Raw genomic sequence first — 22,435 nt, forward strand, 5'->3', positions numbered from 1 at the left:
AAAAGGGATCTTTCTATTTTATTAGATTAAAAAACACAAACAAAACCAGTAAGGAATAAGATGGTGAAAGAAATATAGAAAAGGGCTGGGCAAAGACTAGAGATAACAAAGGGAAAAATGGAGAAGAGGAGCAACACTGAGAGCCCAGGTCAGGGCAGGAAAGAGGTTTCTAAGGACTAGACATTTCTTCATTTGATGACGATTTTCTGGCGCAAGGCTCGAGGCCCAGAGCCAGGGGGGGGCTCAGGAAGTGGTGGGCCAGGGCCCAGGGCTGAGGCAGTGGGTGGCAGTCCATGGGCAGTGATGTATTTCTTGTAGGCTTCACGGATGATCTTGAAGGCTCGCGCAGTGGCATAGGGTATGTCTGTAACAGGGTCCCGGTATAGGGCTGGGCGATGGGTCACTGGGCAGACCTCCCGTACAGGGACCTTTGGGGGCCGCCCTTGGGGAAACCATTCCTCAAATGTAGCATCATCACTAAAAGTGATGAAGGTCCGTGAGCAGTGAGCTGGAGGGACAATGGGTCCAGTCCCGGCACGGGGGGTCAATGCAGCAGCTGTGGGAGCAGGATCAAGTCTGGGGGGAAAGACAGAAAAAAACACCAAGAGCTGAGAGAAAACAACAGATAAAGACGGGGACCAGCCTGACCTGTGGTGGCGCAGTGGATAAAACGTCACCCTGGAATGCTGAGGTCGCCGGTTCAAAACCCTGGGCTTGCCCAGTCAAGGCACATATGAGAGTTGATGCTTCCTGCTCCTCCCCCCTCCTCTCTCCCTTCTCTCTCTCCCCCTCTTCTCTAAAAATGAATAAATAAAATCTTTAAAAAAAAAAAAAAAAAAAAAAGGAAGATGACCAAAGAGCTGAGAAAAGAGGAGGATGCAGTGTGATGGCAACATTCTGAGAGAATCTAGTAAGCAAAAGACAAGAAAAGAAAGCTGCACTGGATGGAAAAATAGAAAAGAGCGAGAAAAGAGATGCTAAAAGGGAAAGAAATAAGCTGAAGAGAAGTGGAATCTGAAAGTTACCCATATCTGTGTGAGAAAAGCATGTGAAACGGGGCTGAGAAGTATAGCTGAGGGAAGGGAAGACACTCTCTTCCCTCGCCCCGTGTCACTCACCCTTCCACATCCACATTTTCTTCCTTAGGGCCTGGCTCCCCCACCAGCGGCACTGTCACTGAATGATAGGTGATTATAGGCCCAGGGCACTTCCGCTTCTTGTGAACCTGCTTCTTTTTGTCAGCCTCAAGTCGCTCATATGTCTCTTCAGGGTCAAAAGAAGAAATGAGGATGGTCAGCTTCCCCTCTTCCCACACCTGGTTCTGTCCTACAGTCTCTCGACTGTTTTCCTGGCTGTCCAGCCACTGCCTATCAAGCCAATTCTGAAAGTTTGCTAAGGCTCTCTAGTCTATCCCATCTTAGATGTTTTCTGCTCGCCCCTCCTGATATCCTCTTTGCTCATCATTTATCAAGTCCACTTGGGCTCCTCACCCACTTGGAGCTGCAAGACTTCAGAGTTGGAAGGGACCCTTTGATGAGGAGCCTGCTCAGTTCCCCAGAAATGCCCCACAACCTCCCTGTCAACTCGCTCCCATCCAAAGCAGCATATTACATCTTTAGGCATCTCTAGTCATTCTAGTTTCCCAATTTTGAGCTGAAATACACTTCCTTATGACACTGTTTTACCTTTTAAAGCCACAGAGGACAGAAGTCTAATCTGTCTTCCACATGACAGTCCTTAAATAGTTGAATTAGTGTCCATGTGTCTCCAGACTAATCACAACATCCATCCCATTGAACCCTTCTTCATACGACAGGGCTTTGAGTCACTCCCTCTTTTTGCCATCCCGGGGCCAAGGACACTCTTTTATTACTGTACTTATTACAGTCTACAGCAGAGCTCTAAGCTGGCAGCCCACTTATGGTAAGTATTCTGTTTGATCTGTATTATCTTTTAAAGAAAAATCTGAATTAGTTCCTGACATTGAAAAATTAGATAATTACATTTTTTCTTTTTTGTGACCGAGACAGAGAGAGTCTGAGAGAGGGACAGATAGGACAGATAGAAAGGAAGGCAGAGAGATGAGAAACATCAATTCTTCGTTGTGACACCTTAGTTGTTCATTGATTGCTTTCTCATATGTGCCTTGACCGTGGGGCTACAGCAGACCAAGTGACCCCTTGCTCAAGCTAGTGAACTTGGGCTCAAGCTGGTGAGCCTTGCTCAAACCAGATGAACCCACGCTCAAGCTAGCGATCTCGGGGTTTCGAACCTGGGTCCTCTGCATCCCAGTCCGACACTATTCACTGTGCCACCGCCTGGTCAGGAAGATAGTTACATTTAAATACAGAGATTTCCAGCCTCTCTTAAAAAACAGTAAGAAAATATGGCAACCCTGGGTGTGCACTCTCACATGTAGCTGAGCTGAACAACTGCTGCTCCTTTCAGGCACACCTATCTCCCTCCCTCCCTCTCCCTCTCTCTCTTTTTTTTTTTTTTTTTTGCATTTTTCTGAAGCTGGAAACAGGGAGAGACAGTCAGACAGACTCCCGCATGCACCCAACCGGGATCCACCCGGCACGCCCACCATGGGGCGACGCTCTGCCCACCAGGGGGTGATGCTCTGCCCATCCTGGGCGTCGCCATGTTGTGACCAGAGCCACTCTAGCGCCTGAGGCAGAGGCCACAGAGCCATCCCCAGCGCCCGGGCCATCTTTGCTCCAATGGAGTCTTGGCTGCAGGAGGGGAAGAGAGAGACAGAGAGGAAGGTGCGGTGGAGGGGTGGAGAAGCAAATGGGCGCTTCTCCTGTGTGCCCTGGCTGGGAATTGAACCCGGGTCCTCCACACGCTAGGCCGATGCTCTACCGCTGAGCCAACCAGCCAGGGCTCTCCCTCTCTTTTTAAGTTAGAGGAGGGGAGATAATGAGACAGACTCTGCATGTGCCCAAACTGGGATCCACCAGCAACCCCCACCTGGGGCCGATGCTCAAGTACCAAGCTATTTTTAGTGCCTGAGGCCGACTCACACAGACTACCCGAGTTACCCTCAGCACCCAGGGCTAATGCTCAAAACAAATGACCCCCTGGCTGCAGGAGGAGAAGAGGGAGAGAAAGGGGAGGTAGAGGGTGAGAGAAGCAGATGGTCGCTTCTTTGTGTGCCCTGACCAGGAATTGAACCCAGGCTGTCCATAGGCTGGGCTGACACTCTATCCACTGAGCCACCAGCCAGGGCAAGCACACCTCTCTAATATACCACAGTCCACTGGCTGGACCCTGCGACACTGCTCAATGGCAGTGACAGTTTACTGTTAGTACATATATCTCCTCCTTAAGGGCAGTGACTGTGGCTCACATTACCTGCAAATTATCAGGTCATGCAACATTCCACACATTACAGGCACTTAATTAATATTTATTACTGCATAAATAGATCAAAATATTCCTGTTCCCTTTCCTCTGAATTAACTCCAAACTTCTGTGTCCTTGTTAAACATGGGTACTGTGAACACAATCTTCTAGATAAAATCTAACCAAAAGAGTCTTATAAAAACCCCTCAAGTAATATAACCTCTTTTTTTTTAATATAACCTCTTATATATTAAAATTCTGTTTGATAATATAGCTTTCTTTCCCTTGAGCCAAACTTCCAACCCTTCTTCTCTTGAACACTTCCCTGTACTCTCTGGAACTCCTGTTCTATTATCAGCCAGCTCATCTATAATCTCCTTCACTAAACATTCCTTCCATACCTTGCCTTACTGGAAACCTATCACCCACTGAAGCCACCCTTCTCCCTGCAGCTCTCTGGTGGAAGCTGTTCATCTTCTCACATCCCATATAAGATATGCCCATATCCTACTGAGCTCCACACTGCAGCTTCAGATCGCTATTCCTCGACCTACCTGCACACTCACTTTTCTTCTGAGACTGATGCTCACAATCTAGCTTACTGTCTCTTTCTTAGTCACAGTCACTCCCTCATCCACAGAAGACTTGGACAATGGTTTCCACTCTTCCTCTGCACCCTAGCTCCTATCATCTCAGGTCACCCTGGTAACTTCAAAGAACACACAGGTAGCCCCTTTAACACCATATCCCGTTTCTTTTTTTTTTTTTTTTTTTTAATAGATGAAGGAAGTCTTTTTTTTTTAAATTATTTTATTTATTTATTCATTTTAGAGGAGAGAGAGAGAAGGGGGAGGAGCAGGAAGCATCAACTCCCATATGTGCCTTGACCAGGCAAGCCCAGGGTTTTGAACCAGCGACCTCAGCAGTCCAGGTCGATGCTTTATCCACTGCGCCACCACAGGTCAGGCCTATCCCCAGTTTCTTTACCACCTCATCTCTTAACAGCCTTTTTGTCCACGATACATTAGTTATTCTATTCTGCTATAGCTACAGCCTAGACCTGGTCATTATCTGAAACTGGCCCAGCTCTGAAACATACAAAATCATATATCCAGCTTCTGGCTATAACATCTTATCCTTCAGGTCTGTTTGCTCCGTTACCCTATAGATTCCTCTGTCTTCTACTTCTTCAGTACCTGTTGTACATGGCTAACTCTACCAGCCCCTCCCAGCCTTTTCTTTTTTCTTTAGCCCTTTGAGTAGTACGAACATTCATGTACGTCCTCATGCCTTCTGACCATCCAGAGTACGATCGTACTCGTATAAGGCAACGTTAAAAAAAGGCAAATGGCCTGACCTGTGGTGGCGCAATGGATAAAGCGTCGACCTGGAAATGCTGAGGTCGCCGGTTCAAAACCCTGGGCTTGCCTGGTCAAGGCACATAAGGTAGTTGATGCTTCCAGCTCCTCCCCCCTTCTCTCTGTCTCTCCCTCTCCTCTCTAAAATGAATAAAAAATTAAAAAAAAATAAATTAAAAAAAATAAAAATAAAAAAAGGCAAATGTATGTTTTTGTTTCCATAAATTGTTTATCAAACAAACATGATTTTAAGTTAATAAAACTGGAACTGGAACTAATTTCATTTTTTGGAAAAAAACTCACTCCTGTGGGTCAGTGAGCATGAAAAAAACTCACCAAAGGGATTTTATTTTAAAATTTAAATTGATTGATTGATTTTAGAGAGGCAAGGAGAAACATCAATTTGTTATTCCACTTATTTATATATTTACTGGTTGACTTTGACCAGGGATCAAACTCACAACCTTGACAGATTGGGATGATGCCTTAACCAACTGAGCTACCTGGCCAGGGCCTCATTTTCCTTTTTTTTTTTTTTTCTCGTGGGACAGAGTCAGAGAGAGGGACAGATAGGGACAGACAGACAGGAACAGAGAGAGATGAGAAACATCAATTCTTTGTTGTGGTTCCTTAGTTATTCATTGATTGATTTCTCATATGTGCCTTGACAGGGGGGCTACAGCAGACAGAGTGACCCCTTGCTCGAGCCAGCGACCTTGGGCTCAAACTGGTGAGCCTTGCTCAAACCAGATGAGCCTGCGCTCAAGCTGGCGACCTCGGGGTCTCAAACCTGGGTCCTCTGCATCCTAGTCCGACGCTCTATCCACTGCGCCACTGCCTGGTCAGGCCCTTTTTATGTTATTTTAAAATTATCTCCCTTTGCGCTGGCTAGATAGCTTGATTGGTTAGAGCAGCGGTTCTCAACCTGTGGGTCGCGACCCCCAGGTTGAGAACCGCTGGGTTAGAGCATCATCCCAAAGTGCATCGTCCCAAAGGTTGCAGGTTCGATCCCTGGTCAGGGCACATACAGGAACAGATCAATGTTCCTGCCTCTTTCTCACTCTCTCCCTTCCTCTCTCTAAAACCAGTAAAATATACATTAAAATAAAGGCCCTGGCTGGTTACCTCAGTCAGTTAAGAGGGTCGTCCTAAAAAACAAGGTTGTGCATTCGATCCCCAGTCGGGGGACTCCCCACCAGGAGCAACCAATGAATGCAAGACTGAGTGGAACAACAAATAAATGCTTCCCTTCCCCCTCCCCACTCTTTCTCTTCCTCTGTCTCTCTAAAAAATGCAGTCAATAAATATAACCCTAGCCCTGGCTGGCTGGCTCAGTGGTAGAGCATCGGCCTGGTATATGAAGTCCTGGATTCAATTCCCGGTCAGGGCACACAGGAGAAGCGCCCATCTGCTTCTCCACCCCTCCTCCTCTCCTTCCTCTCTGTCTCTCTCTTCCCCTCCCGCAGCCAAGGCTCCATTAGAGCAAAGTTGGCCCAGCACTGAGGATGGCTCCATGGCCTCCGCCTCAGCGCTGGATGGCTCCAATTGCAGTGGAGCATCGCCCCCTGGTGGGCATGCAGGGTGGATCCTGGTCAGGCGCATGCAGGACTGTCTCTCTGCCTCCCCGCTTCTCACTTCAGAAAAATACAAAAACAAACAAAAAAACCCACAAAAACGCCCTGGCTGGGCCTGGTGGTTGGAGCGTCCTCCTGGCACAGATGTTGCCAGTTTGATTCCCCAGCCAGGGAACATATAGGAGCAGCTTTATATTTATATCTCTTTCTCCCTGCCTCTCTCTCAAAAAATAAATTAAAAATAATCTTCCTGGGAGCAACTGGGAGAGACTTTTTCTTTAGTGAGGAGGGGAGATAGTGAGTCAGACTCCTGCGTATGCCCTGACCAAGGTCCACTCGGCAGCCCCTGTCTGGGGCTAATGCTCAAATCAACTGAGCTATCCTCAGTGCTTGGAGCTGATGGTCGAACCAACTGAGCCATTGGCTGTGGGAGAGGAAGAGAGAGAGTAGTGGTGGAGGGAGAGTGAGAGAAGCACATGGTCGCTTCTCTTGTGTGCCCTGACCAGGATTTGAACCCGACGTCAATACACTGGGTGGACACTATCCACTGAGACAACCAGCCAATGCCTCCTCAGGCATTCTTTTTTTATTTTTTTTATTTTTCTGAAGCTGGAAACAGGGAGAGACAGTCAGACAGACTCCCGCATGCGCCCGACCGGGATCCACCCGGCACGCCCACCATGGGGCGACGCTCTGCCCACCAGGGGGTGATGCTCTGTCCATCCTGGCGTCGCCATGTTGCGACCAGAGCCACTCTAGCGCCTGAGGCAGAGGCCACAGAGCCGTCCCCAGCGCCCGGGCCATCTTTGCTCCAATGGAGCCTTGGCTGCAGGAGGGGAAGAGAGAGACAGAGAGGAAAGCGCGGCGGAGGGGTGGAGAAGCAGATGGGCGCTTCTCCTGTGTGCCCTGGCCGAGAATCGAACCCGGGTCCTCCGCACGCTAGGCCGACGCTCTACCGCTGAGCCAACCAGCCAGGGCTTCTCAGGCATTCTTAAGACAGACTCTCCTGGAGTTCTCCAACTCTCTGGCCTTGCTATACATTTTTCTCTAAGCTCCTTCTCTTGTACAAGACCATTACATTTTAGTGTTTACAGGACTCTTTTTGGCCTGTCTTCTCTTTTCACTCTTTGCTTTCTCCCTGGTTGATCATATCCACTCTAATGTCACTTACTATCATCCATATTCTACTTTTATTGTTTTTATAATTTTTTTTATTTTATTTCTTTTGTGACAGAGACAGAGTCAGAAAGAGGGACAGATAGGGACAGACAGACTGAAACAGAGAGAGATGAGAAACATCAATTCTTTGTTGCAACACCTTAGTTGTTCATTGACTGCTTTCTCATATGTGCCTTGACTGTGGGCCTTCAGGAGACCAAGTAACCCCTTGCTCGAGCCAGTGACCTTGGGTCCAAGTTGGTGAGCCTTGCTCAAACCAAATGAGCCCGCACTCAAGCTGGCGACCTCAGGGTCTCAAACCTGGGTCCTCTGCATCCCAGTCTGACGCTCTATCCACTGCACCACCGCCTGGTCAGGCCGTATTCTATTTTTAAAACAATTTATTTAATTACTTGGGGGGTAAGATGGGAGGGAGAGAGACAGAGACAGAGATGAATCAACTCATTCCTCTCAGTTGTGCAGCTACTCATTGCTTCTCATATGTGGCCTGACTGGTGCTCAAAGCAGTGACCTAAGTACAGCCTCTGCTCTTGGGATCAAGCTGGTGACCCTGGGATTGAACCAGCAACCTCAGAGCTCCAGGATGCTCTATCCACTGCACCACTGGCCAGGGTACCATCTATATTCTAAATATTTCCAAATTTATATTTCTAGGCCAGAACTCTTGTCTGAGCACCAAATATGTGATTTTTTTTACTTATTTATTTCTTACATTTTATTTATTCATTTTTTTAGAGAAAGGAGACACAGAGAAAGAAAGAGACAGAGAGGGGAAAGAGATAGAAAGAACAGAGGGAGGAGCAGGAAGCATCAATTCCCATATGTGCCTTGACCAGGCAAGCCTGGGGTTTCAAACCAGCAATCTCAGCGTTCCAGGTTGACACTTTTACCCACTGCGCCACTACAGGTCAGGCCAAATATGTGTTTAACTGACCTCCATGCACTGCATAAATCGGTCATAGATACCTCAAATTCAACATATTAAAAAATAAACTAGCCCTGGCCAGTTGGCTCAGCGGTAGAGCGTCGGCCTGGCGTGCGGGGGACCCGGGTTTGATTCCCGGCAAGGGCACATAGGAGAAGCGCCCATTTGCTTCTCCACCCCCCCCCCCCACCTCTCTGTCTCTCTCTTTCCCTCTCGCAGCCAAGGCTCCATTGGAGCAAAGATGGCCCGGGCGCTGGGGATGGCTCCTTGGCCTCTGCCCCAGGCGCTAGAGTGGCTCTGGTTGCGGCAGAGCTACGCCCCGGAGGGGCAGAGCATCGCCACCTGGTGGGCAGAGCGTCGCCCCTGGTGGGCGTGCCGGGTGGATCCCGGTCGGGCGCATGCGGGAGTCTGTCTGACTGTCTCTCCCCGTTTCCAGCTTCAGAAAAATACAAAAAAAAACCAACAAAAAAAAACCCAACTATTTTTTCTTCTGCTGAACCTGCCTTTCTGGGGTCTTCTATGTCCGTTACTGAGGTCAGGAGCTTGAGAGTCACTCTCCTGACAGTGGCCTGAACCAATCAATGTAGTTAAAGGATACAGATTATAGTGACAGCAAGGTCATGTCATTATTTGTGATAGTTCTCAGCCATTTATGTTTGACTAATAAAGATTATATTTCTCACTTTGAAGTCAATATGATAAAAAAAGTCACAATAGATCCTAGCCTGACCCGTGGTGACACAATGAATAAAGCATTGACCTGGAATACTGAGGTTGCTGGTTTGAAACCCTGGGCTTGTCCAGTCAAAGCACATATGAGAGTTGATGCTTCCTGATCCTCATCTCCTTCTCTCTCTTCTCTAAAATGAATTAAAAAAATAAAATAATAGATCCTTAAGATGTTGGAAAGGAATTAAATCTTTTCTTAATCATTGTGGTAAGTTGTCTAAATTTCAAAACTATCATTAAACTGTAATGGGTTGGATCCCAGATACTTCTGGTAAACAATCTTCCACTCTTCACAATGAAATCACTTTTGGGCTACGTATGTTCCATTATATATGCTCATCAAAAAAAGAGAAAGATTCAGAGAGAAAGAGAAGTAACAAATTAATACTTCAGGTGATTCTATCTGTTATTTCACTATTTCATTCAATTAAAGTATGACCCAGAGCAAGCACGTGAAATCTGCAGTTCCCTCGATTACTCATGTACCTCTTACAATGTGATACTCTTACCATCCTGGCCGGGTAGCTTAGTTGGTTGGAGCGTTGTCCTCCTGACATTCTGAGGTTGTGGGTTCAATCCCGGTTAGGGCACATACAAGAATCAAACAATGAGCCTGGCCTGTGGTGGTGTAGTGAATATACCGTCGACCTGGAATGCTGAGGTCGCTGATTCAAAGCCCTGGGCTTGCCTGGTCAGGGCATATACGACAATCAGTGAACAACTGAAGTGAAGCAACTGTGAGTTAATGCCTCTCACTCACCCCACTTCTCTCTTCTCTCTCTGTAAAATCAATAAATAAAATCTTTAAAAAAAAAATCAACCAACGATGGCATGAATAAAGTGGAACAACAAATCGATGTTTCTATCTCACTCTCCCTTCCTCTCTCTAAAAATCAATAAATGTAAAAAAAACTTTTTTAAATGTATGTTCTTGCACAATACTTTTTTTTTTTTTTTTGTAGTTTTCTGAAGCGAGAAGTGGGGAGGCAGAGAGACAGAGAGACAGACTACTGCATGTGACCGAACAGGATCCACCCGGCATGCCCACCAGGGGGCGATGCTCTGCACATCTAGGGTGTTGCTCTGTTGCAACAGGAGCCATTCTAGCACCTGAGGCAGAGGCCATGGAGCCATTCTCAGTGCCTGGGCCAACTTTGCTCCAAAGGAGCCTTGGCTGCAGGAGGGGAAGAGAGAGAGAGGAAGGATAAAGGGAAGGGTGGAGAAGCAGATGGGCGCTTCTCCTGTGTGCCCTGGCCGGGAATTGAACCTAGGACTTCCATACGCCGGGCCGACGCTCTACCACTGAGCCAGCCAGCCAGGGTCGCACAATACATTATTGTATGTGATTGCTTACCCACTAGCACATAAACTTAAGAGATTTAAAATTTTTTTACTTTAAGGCAATTTAGCTCATGAACTGATTCTCCTGATCATTAAACTAGACATTATCATCCCATTTTGTGAACAAGGAAAGCAACATGCAAGTAGGTTAAATAATTTCCCTGCAGTCTTACAGCAAGTGAACAGCAAAACTAGAATCTGGCCTGGCCTGTGGTGGCGCAGTGGATAAACCTTCGGCCTGGAATGCCAAGGTTGCCGGTTCGAAACCCTGGGCTGCTCTGGCCAAGGCACATACAACAAGCGAGCAATGAACAACTAACATGAAGCACCTATGAGTTGATACTTCCCAATCCATGCTCCCCTTTCTCTCCTGTCTCTGTAAAATCAATCAACAAAGTATTTTTAAAAAAAAACAAAACTAGAATCTGAACTCAGTTCCATACAGATCTTATTTTATACTGAAGTATCTTAACTTGTTCTGTAGAGCCTTCGCTCCTAATCATTTACTATCCTCATTTTTTTTCTTCTGATTTCCTTGACCCAAATCTCCACCTTTCCAGTTCTTTGGGTCTTCCAGGTATCAGCTTCCTTATGCTTCTCAGCCCCTGTACCCACTGTTCTCAAAGCCACACACTGACCCAGTGAACGCAAGTTGAGCTCCTCTGTGACCTTGGCCTCCCGGAGCAGCTCTTCCTGGGTCAGCGGCCGCTCACAGTGGGGCCCCTTTCTCCGCCGTGACTGGCCCTGCCTTTCCTGCACCCGCAGGAATGTTTGTCGCGTATGCTCAGCTGTAGATTGACGCATGGACTTCCGACCTGGGAAGGAAGTCAGAGAGGAAGAAAAAATATTTGAATTCAGATCCACCTCCTTTATTATTATTTTTTTATTTAAAACTTTTTAGCCTGACCAGGCGGTGGCGCAGTGGATAGAGCGTCGGACTGGGATGCGGACAACCCAGGTTCGAGACCCCGAGGTCCCCAGCTTGAGTGCGGGCTCATCTGGTTTGAGCAAAGCTCACCAACTTGGACCCAAGGTCACTGGCTTGAGCAAGGGGTTTCTCTGTCTGCTGTAGGCACATATGAGAAAGCAATCAATGAATAACTAAGGTGTCACAACAAAAAACTAATGATTGATGCTTCTCATCTCTCTCTGTTCCTGTCTGTCTGTCCCTATCTATCCCTCTCTCTGACTCTCTGTCTCTGTAAAAAAACACACAAAACTTTTTAGTTGGAGCCTTTCTGGAGGTGACAACCCTCCAAGGACAACATACCTTTTGCTAAGGATCTCCTTCATCCTTCTCCAAAAGAAGAGAAGAGGAAACACAAGTAGTGCCTCAGAGCCCCAATTCCTACTTCACGGATGTGAAGTGCCCAGGATGCTATAGAATCACTACTGTCTTTAGCCATACACAAACAGTAGTTTTGTGTGTTGGCTGCTCCACTGCCCTCTGTCAGCCTACAGGTGGAAAAGCAAGGCTTACAGAAGGATGCTTCTTCAGAAGAAAGCAACACTAAAAGCACCCCAAATCAAAATAAGTGGGGAACCACTCCAATAAAGGCATTTTGGGCCTGACCTGTGGTGGTGCAGTGGATAAAGCATTGACCTGGAAATGCTGAGGTCGCCGGTTTGGGGCCCTGGGCTTGCCTGGTCAAGGCACATATGGGAGTTGATGCTTCCAGCTCCTCCCCCCCTTCTCTCTCTCTGTCTCTCCTTTCTCTCTCTCTCTGTCTCTCCCTCTCCTCTCTAAAATGAATAAATTAAAAAAAAAAAAAAAAGACATTTTGGATAAAAAATAAAAAGAAAACTTTTTACTTGGAAATCATTTCAAACTTATAAAAAAAATAGTACAAAGAATAGTACAAAGAACACTCATGTATGCTTTACCCAGATCACCTACTGTTAACATTTTGCCCCATTAGCATTCTGTAAGTGTATGTTATGTGTTTCATTTTTTCTGAGTAATCAGTTAAGTTGCACAGATCATGGCTCTCTACCCCTAAATGCTTCAGTGTAGATTTCCTAATAAGGATTTTCCTTACATCATCATAGTACAGTTATCAACTTCAGTAAATTTGGCATTAATACTAATTAATAATTTTTTTTTGAGAGACAGAGAGAGTCAGAGAGAGGAATATTCAGGAACAGACAGACAGGAACGGAGATATGAGAAGCATCAATTGTTAGTTTTTCATTGCGCGTTGCAACACCTTACTTGTTCATTGATTGCTTTCTCATATGTGCCTTGACCGTGGGCCTACAGCAGACTGAGTAACCCCTTGCTCAAGCCAGTGACCTTGGGTCCAAGCTGGTGAGCTTTGCCCAAACCAGATGAGCCCGCACTCAAGCTGGGGACCTCGGGGTCTCGAACCTGGGTCACCCACATCCCAGTCTGATGCTCTATCCACTGCGCCACCGCCTGGTCAGGCACTATATTAATAATTTTTTTTTTCTTTACAGGGACAGAGAGAGAGTCAGAGAGAGGGATAGATAGGGACAGACAGACAGGAACGGAGAGAGATGAGAAGCATCAATCATCAGTTTTTCGTTGCAACACCTTAGTTGTTCATTGATTGCTTTCTCATATATGCCTTGACCGCAGGCCTTCAGCAGACCGAGTAACCCCTTGCTTGAGCCAGTGACCTTGGGTCTAAGCTGATGAGCATTTTTTTTTTTATTTTGCTCAAGCCAGATGAGCCCGCACTCAAGCTGGCAACCTCAGGGTCTTGAACCTGGGTCCTCGGCATCCCAGTCCAACGCTCTATCCACTGCGCCACCGCCTGGTCAGGCACTATATTAATAATTTTATCATCATACTCCAGTACTGTCAATTGACCAAATATCCCCACTCACTGTCAGAGCCATCATCCTGTAGTTCTAGTGGTAGCAGTGCCTTCTCTTCTCGGGCCTTCTGAGAACTACCAGCTGGTGTGCTGACTTTGCGAGGCCTTAAGCTCTTGAGAGGCTCCTGGGGACAGATTGGAATCAGACACCAGGGAACAGAGAGATAAGGAGGAAGAAGATGGGACTGTTAAGAGAAAATCAGCACTATAGGAAATGGGAAAACTAGCACTACAGGAAATGGGACTGGTGTGGGGAGTACTGGGACCTAATGAAAGGGAAAATAGGAATTAAGGAAGTCCAAGAAAACTAGGACTTCCCCTGCACCTTATAGGCTTTGGTGACTACTCGGCGCTTTCTTGTTGGCTCTTCTGCTTCTCCATCACTGGATGGTTCATCCCCTTCATCAATGTCAAAGTCAGAGTCCACCTCATCCTCTGTGTCTGACTGGTCCCCTTGATACTCATCATCTCCTGATTCCTGTGGACATAGACAGATGAGGTTCTCGCTGGCATCAGAGTCATTAATGCCCCTCCAGAAAAAACCAATCTCTTTGCTTTTTTTATAAGGGCTGCCGCACTCTCCTTCAGAACCCAGTCACTTTCCTCAGGCAAGAAATCTTCCCAGCTGATGGTCTTTAGCTCAAGCACTACCCCTTTCAACACTGGCTTTTTACCTGTAGCACAGTATGTTAAGTGCTAAGGTACAAAAGGATATGCTTTGATCTCTACCTGCAATTGTCTTACAGTCTAGTAGAGGGCAGGACGATGTTATAAAAGAAAGTGTTTTTTTGTTTTGTTTTGTTTTTTACAGAGACAGAGAGAGAGTCAGAGAGAGGGATAGATAGGGACAGACAGACAGGAATGGAGAGAGATGAGAAGCATCAATCATCAGTTTTTCGTTGTGACACCTTAGTTGTTCATTGATTGCTTTCTCATATGTGCCTTGACCGGGGGCCTTCAGCAGACCGAGTAACTCCTTGCTGGAGCCAGCAACCTTGGGTCCAAGCTGGTGAGCTTTTTGCTCAAGCCAGATGAGCCCGTGCTCAAGCTGGCGACCTCGGGGTCTCGAACCTGGGATCTTCCACATCCTAGTCCAATGCTCTATCCACTGCGCCACCGCCTGGTCAGGCAAGTGGTTTTTTTTTAAAGGACTTTATTTGTTGATTTTAGAGAAAGGAGAGAAAGAGAAAGGCAGGGAGAAGAAGTGGGGCGCATAATTGCTTCTTGTATGTGCCTTTATGGGGCAAGGTGGGAGTCTCAAACTGGCAACCTCAGCACTCCAGGTTGATGCTTTATCCACTGCACCACCACAGCTCAGGCAAAATGAACTTTTTTTTGTTTTGTTTTTTGATAGAGAGACAGAGAAAGGTACAGATAGACAGGAAGGGAGAGAGATGAGAAGCATCAATTCTTTGTTGTGGCACTTTAGTTGTTCATTGATTGCTTCTCATACATGCCTTGACTGGGGGGGGGGAGCCCTCAGGCTAAGACAGTGACCCCTTGCTCAAGCCAGTGACCTTGGGCTTCAAGCCAGTGACCATAGGATCACACACTCAAGCTGGAGATCCTGCGCTCAAGCTGGTGAGCCCATGCTCACGCTAGATGAGCCCATTCTTAAGCCGGCAACCTCAGGATTTCGAATCAGAGACCTCAGCATTCCAGGTCTACGCACTATCTACTGTGCAACCACCAGTCAGGCATAGCCATTGAAGATTTGATAGGTGAACAAAACTGTATACGGGGCACTGCAGAAAGCTCTGGAGGTAATTAGATGGGCTGGAGAAGAGAACATGGAGTACAACCTAGACCTGAGGTGATGCAGATTAGGAATAGAATGACAACCGCACTGGAAAGGTAAAAGAACACACTGGGTGCAGAGGAGTTGACTGGTTGCACATGGAACTCAAATACGTGGCTCCCTCTTTAATTATGCAGGCTAATGGGCTAATGTTGGTACACACATTGTCAAAGCAAGCAAATAACAGAGACAGTGGATACTCCAAGCGTGCCAGAGTTCTATCTTGCAATGATGACCATCATTTCCTCCCAACTCATGTCTATGAAAGTCTGGGAACACAGTAATCTCCTCAGCTCTAACCTGGTAGTAAATCATATCACCAGAGGGTAGCAGTTCAGTATACATTATGTTAGTGCCCAATCAAAATGCTTTCACTATGGATTTACTACCATTCTTTTGGCTTTTATCAAGGTTCATTAATAGACATGACTAGGTAAGAGAATTTTTCATATCATCTACCAAACCCTTGTTATTTTAATTTTTTTTTTTCATTTTTCTGAAGCTGGAAACAGGGAGAGACAGTCAAACAGACTCCTGCATGCGCCCGACCCGGATCCACCTGGCACGCCCACCATGGGGCGAAGCTCTGCCCAACAGGGGTTGATGCTCTGCCCATCCTGGGCGTCGCCATGTTGCGACCAGAGCCACTTTAGCGCCTGAGGCAGAGGCCACAGAGCCATCCCCAGCGCCCGGGCCATCTTTGCTCCAATGGAGCCTTGGCTGCGGGAGGGGAAGAGAGAGACAGAGAGGAAAGCACGGCGGAGGGGTGGAGAAGCAAATGGGCGCTTCTCCTGTGTGCCCTGGCCGGGAATCAAACCCGGGTCCTCCGCACGCTAGGCTGACGCTCTACCGCTGAGCCAACCGGCCAGGGCCCAAACCCTTGTTATTTTATATATCTCATATAAACAGGTGATTCTCCCTAGGATTTATGCTGAACAAGTCTGTCTCCCTTAAAGAACTTCTATGCTTCTTTCTTATTGAAAAATAAAATAAAATAAAATAAATTCAGGGCCCTGCTATCTCAGTTGGTTCAAGCAGTGTTTTGTTTTTTTTTTTTAATCTTTTAAGATTAAAAAAAAGAGGGAAAGAGCCCTGGCCAGTTGGTTCAGTAGTAGAGCATCGGCCCAGCATGTGGAAGTCCCAGGTTCGATTCCTGGTCAGGGCACACAGGAGAAGTGCCCATTTGCTTCTCCACCCTTCCCCCTCTCCTTCCTCTCTATCTCTCTCTTCCTCTCCTGCAGCCAAGGCTCCATTGGAGCGATGTTGGCCCGGGTGCTGAAGATGGCTCCATGGCCTCCACCTCAGGCACTAGAATGGCTCCTGTTGCAACAGAGCAACGCCCCAGATGGGCAGAACACTGGCCCCTAGTGAGTGTGACAGGTGGACCCCAGTCGGGTACAGGCAGGAGTCTGTCACTCTGCCTCCCCGCTCCTCACTTCAGAAAAACACACACATACAAAAAAAAAGAGGAAGGGAGAAAGATACAGAAACATCAATCTGTTTCTGTATGTGACCTGCCTGGGGATCAAACCAGAAACCTCTGTGCATCAGGAAGACGCTACAACTGAGCTATCAGGCCAGGGCTCAGTACAGTGGGTTTTTTTTTGTTATAAAATATTTTATTTATCCATTTTTATTAGAGAGAGAGAGAGAGAGAGAGAGAGAGAGAAGAAAGAGACAGAGAGAACAGGAGGAGGAGCAGGAAGCATCAACTCCCACATGTACCCCGATCAGGCAAGCCCAGGGTTTTGAACCGGCAACCTCAGTATTCCAGGTTGACGCTTTATCCACTGCGCCACCACAGGTCAGGCCGGCAGTGTTTTTTAATTGCTAGTCCGTGAAAAGTTAATCACCCTGATGTTGTATGAAGATTACAGACCCAATTATCTTAGTCGAATTCAATTATGGTCAGGGTAATTGCCACTGATCAGCCTCTATTATTGATGAAAATATTATTGAGGTTGTCTGAGATATCTTTGGAACTTGTAGGCTCATTCAAACAACATTTTGCATGGTGCAGAACGTTTACAAATCAGGAGCAATAAATAAAAAAGCATTCAGACAGGCCCTGACCAGTTGGCTCAGCGGTAGAGCGTCGGCCTGGCGTGCAGGAGTCCCGGGTTCGTTTCCCGGCCAGGGCACACGGGAGAGGCGCCCATCTGCTTCTCCACCCCTCCCCCTCTCCTTCCTCTCTATTTCTTCCCCTCCCGCAGCCGAGGCTCCATTGGAGAGGGGATGGCCGGGGCGCTGGGGATGGCTCTGTGGCCTCTGCCTCAGGCGCTGGAATGGCTCTGGATGCAGCGGAGCGACACCCCAGAGGGGCAGAGCATCGCCCCCTGGTGGGCGTGCCAGGTGGATCCCAGTCGGGCGCATGCGGGAGTCTGTCTGACTGCCTCCCCGTTTCCAGCTTCGGAAAATAAATAAATAAATAAATAAAAAAGCATTCAGACAGGCCCTGGCCGGTTGGCTCAGTGGTAGAGCATCAGCCCAGCGTGTGGAAGTCCCAGATTCGATTCCTGGCCAGGGCACACAAGTGAAGTACCCATCTGCTTCTCCACTCCACTTCCTCTCCTTTCTCTTTGTCTCTCTCTTCCTCAGAGGAAAAAAAAAACCATTCAGACAAACTTATGTAGCATTTAATACATCATATATGTGGAATTTGGAAATAAGGCACCAGCTTATAAACTGTGTTGCACTGTCATGTGAGGTAAGATAAAACTTTATTTATTGCATGTTTCTGTTTCCAGCTGGCTAGGTTACCAGTCTCAAAGTATAAAAAGGTTGAAAATCAGTGGGTTAGGGCATTGCCTTGATATGCCAAGGTTGTGGGTTCAATCCCTGGTCAAAGCACATACAAGAATCAACTAATGAAAAAAAATAAAAATAAAAAGAATCAACTAATGCCTGGCCTGTGGTGGTGCAGTGAATAAAGCGTTGACCTGAAATGCTGAGGTCACTGGTTCGAAAACCAGGACTTGTCTGACCAAGGCACATATGGGAGTTGATGCTTCCTGTTCCTCCCTACTTCTCTCTTCCCCCCCACTCTCCTCTCTAAAATATGAATAAAATCTTTATTTATTTATTTATTTATTTATATTTTGTATTTTTCTGAAGCTGGAAACGGGGAGAGACAGTCAGACAGACTCCCGCATGCGCCCGACCGGGATCCACCCGGCACACCCACCAGGGGCAACGCTCTGCCCACCAGGGGGTGATGCTCTGCCCATCCGGGGGTCGCTCTGCTGTGACCAGAGCCACTCTAGCGCCTGGGGCAAAGGCCAAGGAGCCATCCCCAGCACCCGGGCCATCTTTGCTCCAATGGAGCCTTGGCTGCGGGAGGGGAAGAGAGAGACAGAGAGGAAGGAGGGCGGGGTGGAGAAGCAAATGGGCGCTTCTCCTATGTGCCCTGGCCAGGAATCGAACCCAGGTCCCCCACACGCCAGGCCGATGCTCTACCGCTGAATGAATAAAATCTTTAAAAACATATATATATATATATATATATTTGTATTTTTCTGAAGCTGGAAACGGGGAGGCAGTCAGACAGACTCCCGCATGTGCAAGACCAAGATCCACCTGGCACGCTCACCAGGGGGCGTCGCTCTGTTGCGACCAGAACCACTCTAGCGCCTGAGGCAGAGGCCATGGAGCCATCCCCAGCGCCCAGGCCATCTTTGCTCCAATGAAGCCTCAGCTGCTGGAGGGGAAGAAAGAGACAGAGAGGAAGGAGAGGGGGATGGGTGGAGAAGCAGATGGGCGCTTCTCCTGTGTGCCCTGGCCGGGAATCGAACCCAGGACTTCAACATGCCAGGCCGACGCTCTACCACTGAGCCAACCAGCCAGGGCTAAAAATATTTTTTAAAAAAAGCATCAGCCTGACCAGGCAGTGGCACAGTGGATAGAGCATCGGACTGGGATGCCAGGGACCCAGGTTCGAGACCCTGAGGTTGCCAGCTTGAGCACAGGCTCATCTGGTTTGAGCAAAAAGCTCACCAGTTGGACCCAAGGTCGCTGGCTCAAGCAAGGGGTTACTCGGTCTGCTGAAGGCCCGCGGTCAAGGCACATATGAGAAAGCAATCAATGAACAACTAAGGTGTCGCAATGCGCAATGAAAAACTAATGATTGATGCTTCTCATTTCTCTGTTCCTGTCTGTCCCTGTCTATCCCTCTCTCTGACTCTCTCTCTCTGTAAAAAAGAAAATAAAAAAAATCAACTGCCTGACCTGTGGTGGCATAGTGGGTAGGGTGTTGACCTGGAATGCTGAGGCCGCCAGTTAAAAACCCTGGCTTGCCTGGTCAAGGCACATATGGGAGTTGATGCTTCCTGCTCCTCCTCCCTTCTCTCTCTCTCTCTCTCTCCTCTCTAAAATGAATAAATTTTTTAAAAAAATCAACCAATGCATAAATAAGTAGAATTACAAATCAATGTTTCTCTCTTGTGCTCTCTCTCTAAAATCAATAAATTAAATCTCTGGTCAGACAGTTTGGTTGATTAGCATTATCCTGATATGCAAAGGTTGCTGGTTCAATCCTTGGTCAGGGCACATACAGGAACAGATTAATGTTTCTGTCTGTCTCTAAAATCAGTCAATAAATTTGAAAAGTACTAAATAAAATCAATAAATTAAAAAAAAGAAATTCAGGGTTTGAATGCAAGGAATCTCTCAACTAAATTTAATATCAATTGCTATTAGCATTTCAGCATAGGCTCTTGGTACAATTACTTCTGTCTTTATTTTTACTTTTCCTACATTTTGTTTATATCCTAAGCCTCCTTAAATCTTTTTTGGAAGCATGATGGGTACATATTAAATAACAACTCGTAAAATAACAGGAATAGGATAATGGCTTTTGGAAGAGGGATGAGGAAGTTCTATTTTAAACTAGCTGGTTAGGGCTGTGTAAGTAATGACTCCTAATCAGTCACCAAGTCCTGGGGATTCTACTGCCTTAATTTCTCTTGACCTCTCCTTTCCCTGTTTCTCTACTCCCACTGCCCCCTTCAAACCACTCCCTTCATTACAGTTGTCTTTCTAGAGTACAAATTTGATCTTCTCAATCCTCTGAAGAGTAAAACTCCTTTATCCCTAACATTGCTCAGGCTCACAAGGCCCTATATGATCTATCTAGCTCATGCCTACTCCCTCTATCCTTACCAATCTTTATTTTCCTTCAGATCTAGAGAATGAGAGATGTGCAGGTCCAGTACTAGGACCTTAGTGGGTTTACATATTCTGCCCTATCCCTCTAAGTAGTCTAACTTTTCTCCTCCCCAGCTCCCAGTCCCACTGCTCTTCATCCAGCCAAGGCCTACTTTTCATACTGTCTTCAGCTTAAACACCGTGTCCCCAAAGGATACCCATTCTGACCACAACTCTGGCTCCCCTGTGTTACCATAGCACCCTATGCTTACCACTTATTTAATTCCTTATCACAGAGTATTTTTTTTAGATTGACTAGGCGGTGGCGCAGTGGATAGAGTGTCAGACTGGGATGTGGAGGACCCAGGTTTGAGACCCCGAGGTCGCTAGCTTGAGCGCGGCTCAACAGCTAGAGCACAGGCTTACCAGCTTGAGCGTGGGATCATAGTCATGACTCCATGGTTTCTGGCTTGAGCAAGGTGTCACTCGGTCTGCTGTACCCCCCCACCTCCGACAAAGCACACATGAGAAAGCAATCCATGAATAACTAAGGTGCTGCAACAAAGAATTGATGCTTCTCATCTCTCTCCCTTCCTGTCTTGTCTGGCCCTTCCTGTCAGTCTGTCCCTATCTGTCTCTGTCTCTGTCACAATATTTTTAATTTATTGATTTTAGAGTGAGAGAAACCTTGATTTGTTTTTCCACTTATTCATGCATTTATTGATTGATTCTTCTTTGTGCCCTGTCTGGGGATGGAACCAGCAATCTTGGAGTATTTGGATGACATGCCAACCAACTGAGATTCTGGCCAGGGCTCACACAATATTTTCACTCTTAATTCAGCTGATTCCCCACTGAGGTCTAAAATATATAAGGACAAAGCAGTGTTTTTAAAACTGTTTCCCTAGAGCCTATCACAGTGCATGGCTTATAGGTGCTCAGCACACATTTAAAGAATGGATAAACTCAATTAAACAAATAAACAAACGCCAACCCAATCCAGACACTGGACTAGGCACTAGATATATATACTGTTGAACAAAACAGACCATCTCTAACTTTACAGAGCTTACAAACTAATACGAAAATATAAAAAGTAAGCAAACCAAATCGAATTACAAAGTGAAACGTTCTATGAAGGATATAAGGACACTTTTTATGACAGTTAAGGAACGGTAACCCAAAAAAGTAGGGATTAACTCTGAGATTTGAAAGCTGCAAAAGGAGTGAGTAGGCCGAGTTCCTCTATTTTGAGGAATGGGCCGAGTATATACCGCCTGACTACGGCGTGCCTCGCGCGTGGCGGACGTCAGAGCGCAGCGAGACGCAACTAGAGAAGAATGTAGTAGGTTTCTGCCACAGTCCGGGGTGCCTCCAGAGAGGTCCTCTATCCCTGCTCCGTCCAGTCTCTTCTAGAACTCCACTGCATCTCTGCCCGCCCCCCAATCCCTGACTCGCCCTACAGCTCTCGAGTATCCACTGCAAGGGCTCCTCTCTAGTCCCCGCCCCCTTCTTTGTCCGAGGTTTCCCCCTTCAGGACTCCTCTGAGCTACCACCCTCCCTCATCCTGGGCCCGGCTCTTGCCTCGGTGAAACCCCCATAAGTCGTCTGGTAGAATTCATCTTCCTCCTCTGCCTCCAGGAGCCCAGAAAGCCGGTTCCCCGCGGTCTTCCGAGGGGCTCGGCCCCCAGCCAAACTCATATCGCCTACCGAAACTGCGTCGTCATCACCGACCCCTCACCCAGGCGGTTCTCGGAGCTCGGCGCTCGACACCACTACCTGCGGGTGGCAAGCGGCTTCCAGGCAGAAGCAGCAGAGCGTCCAGAGGCTCCTAGTCCCGCCCCTAAACCGGTTTTACTTTTCAGACCCGCCACTGAAGTGCAGACGTCATCCTCCCCACCACCACACCGCCGCCCGCCCCCAGTTTCCTTCCCAAACAGCGGCTTGGGCTGTGGAATGCTTCGGCTGTGTGACGCTACTCTACTACCAAAAGTCCAGAATTTGGGAGTCAGCAAATTTTCATTTGGAAAAGGCCAGTCTCCCTCTACTCCAGTCCGTTTTTCACTATGGCAACAGTAAGAACCTTTCTAAAAACCTACACTTTGTCACTTTTCTACTCAAAAATCCTTAGTGGCTCCCTATCATCTGCCAGATAAAGTCCAAAATCCTTGAGGCTGAAACCACACTATTAGTGTGGTTAA

At 47.2% G+C, this 22,435-nt stretch overlaps 1 protein-coding gene and 1 pseudogene across 3 annotated transcripts; one reads left to right on the forward strand and one right to left on the reverse strand.

Moving 5' to 3' along the window:
• Position 1: 1 nt before the first annotated feature.
• Positions 2–22,031, reverse strand: VPS72 (vacuolar protein sorting 72 homolog). 3 transcript variants are annotated; one of them, XM_066377446.1, is made up of 6 exons: positions 21,819–22,031; positions 13,620–13,772; positions 13,305–13,419; positions 11,093–11,269; positions 1,119–1,263; positions 2–576 (listed from the first exon to the last, which is right to left on the reverse strand). In XM_066377446.1, the coding sequence occupies exons 1-6, from the start codon at positions 21,933–21,935 to the stop codon at positions 189–191; spliced, it is 1,095 nt and encodes a 364-aa protein (XP_066233543.1). In that variant the 5' UTR covers positions 21,936–22,031; the 3' UTR covers positions 2–188. The 3 variants fall into 3 exon arrangements, with proteins under 3 accessions (XP_066233543.1, XP_066233545.1, XP_066233544.1); XM_066377448.1 differs by lacking the exon at positions 1,119–1,263 and having other exon boundaries at positions 411–576; XM_066377447.1 differs by lacking the exons at positions 2–576; positions 1,119–1,263 and adding an exon at positions 9,153–9,244.
• Positions 11,703–12,020, forward strand: LOC136397359 (small ribosomal subunit protein eS27-like; annotated as a pseudogene).
• Positions 22,032–22,435: the final 404 nt, after the last annotated feature.

The sequence above is a fragment of the Saccopteryx leptura genome, chromosome 3, assembly GCF_036850995.1.
Source record: "Saccopteryx leptura isolate mSacLep1 chromosome 3, mSacLep1_pri_phased_curated, whole genome shotgun sequence".
Taxonomy (NCBI): Eukaryota; Metazoa; Chordata; class Mammalia; order Chiroptera; family Emballonuridae; genus Saccopteryx; species Saccopteryx leptura.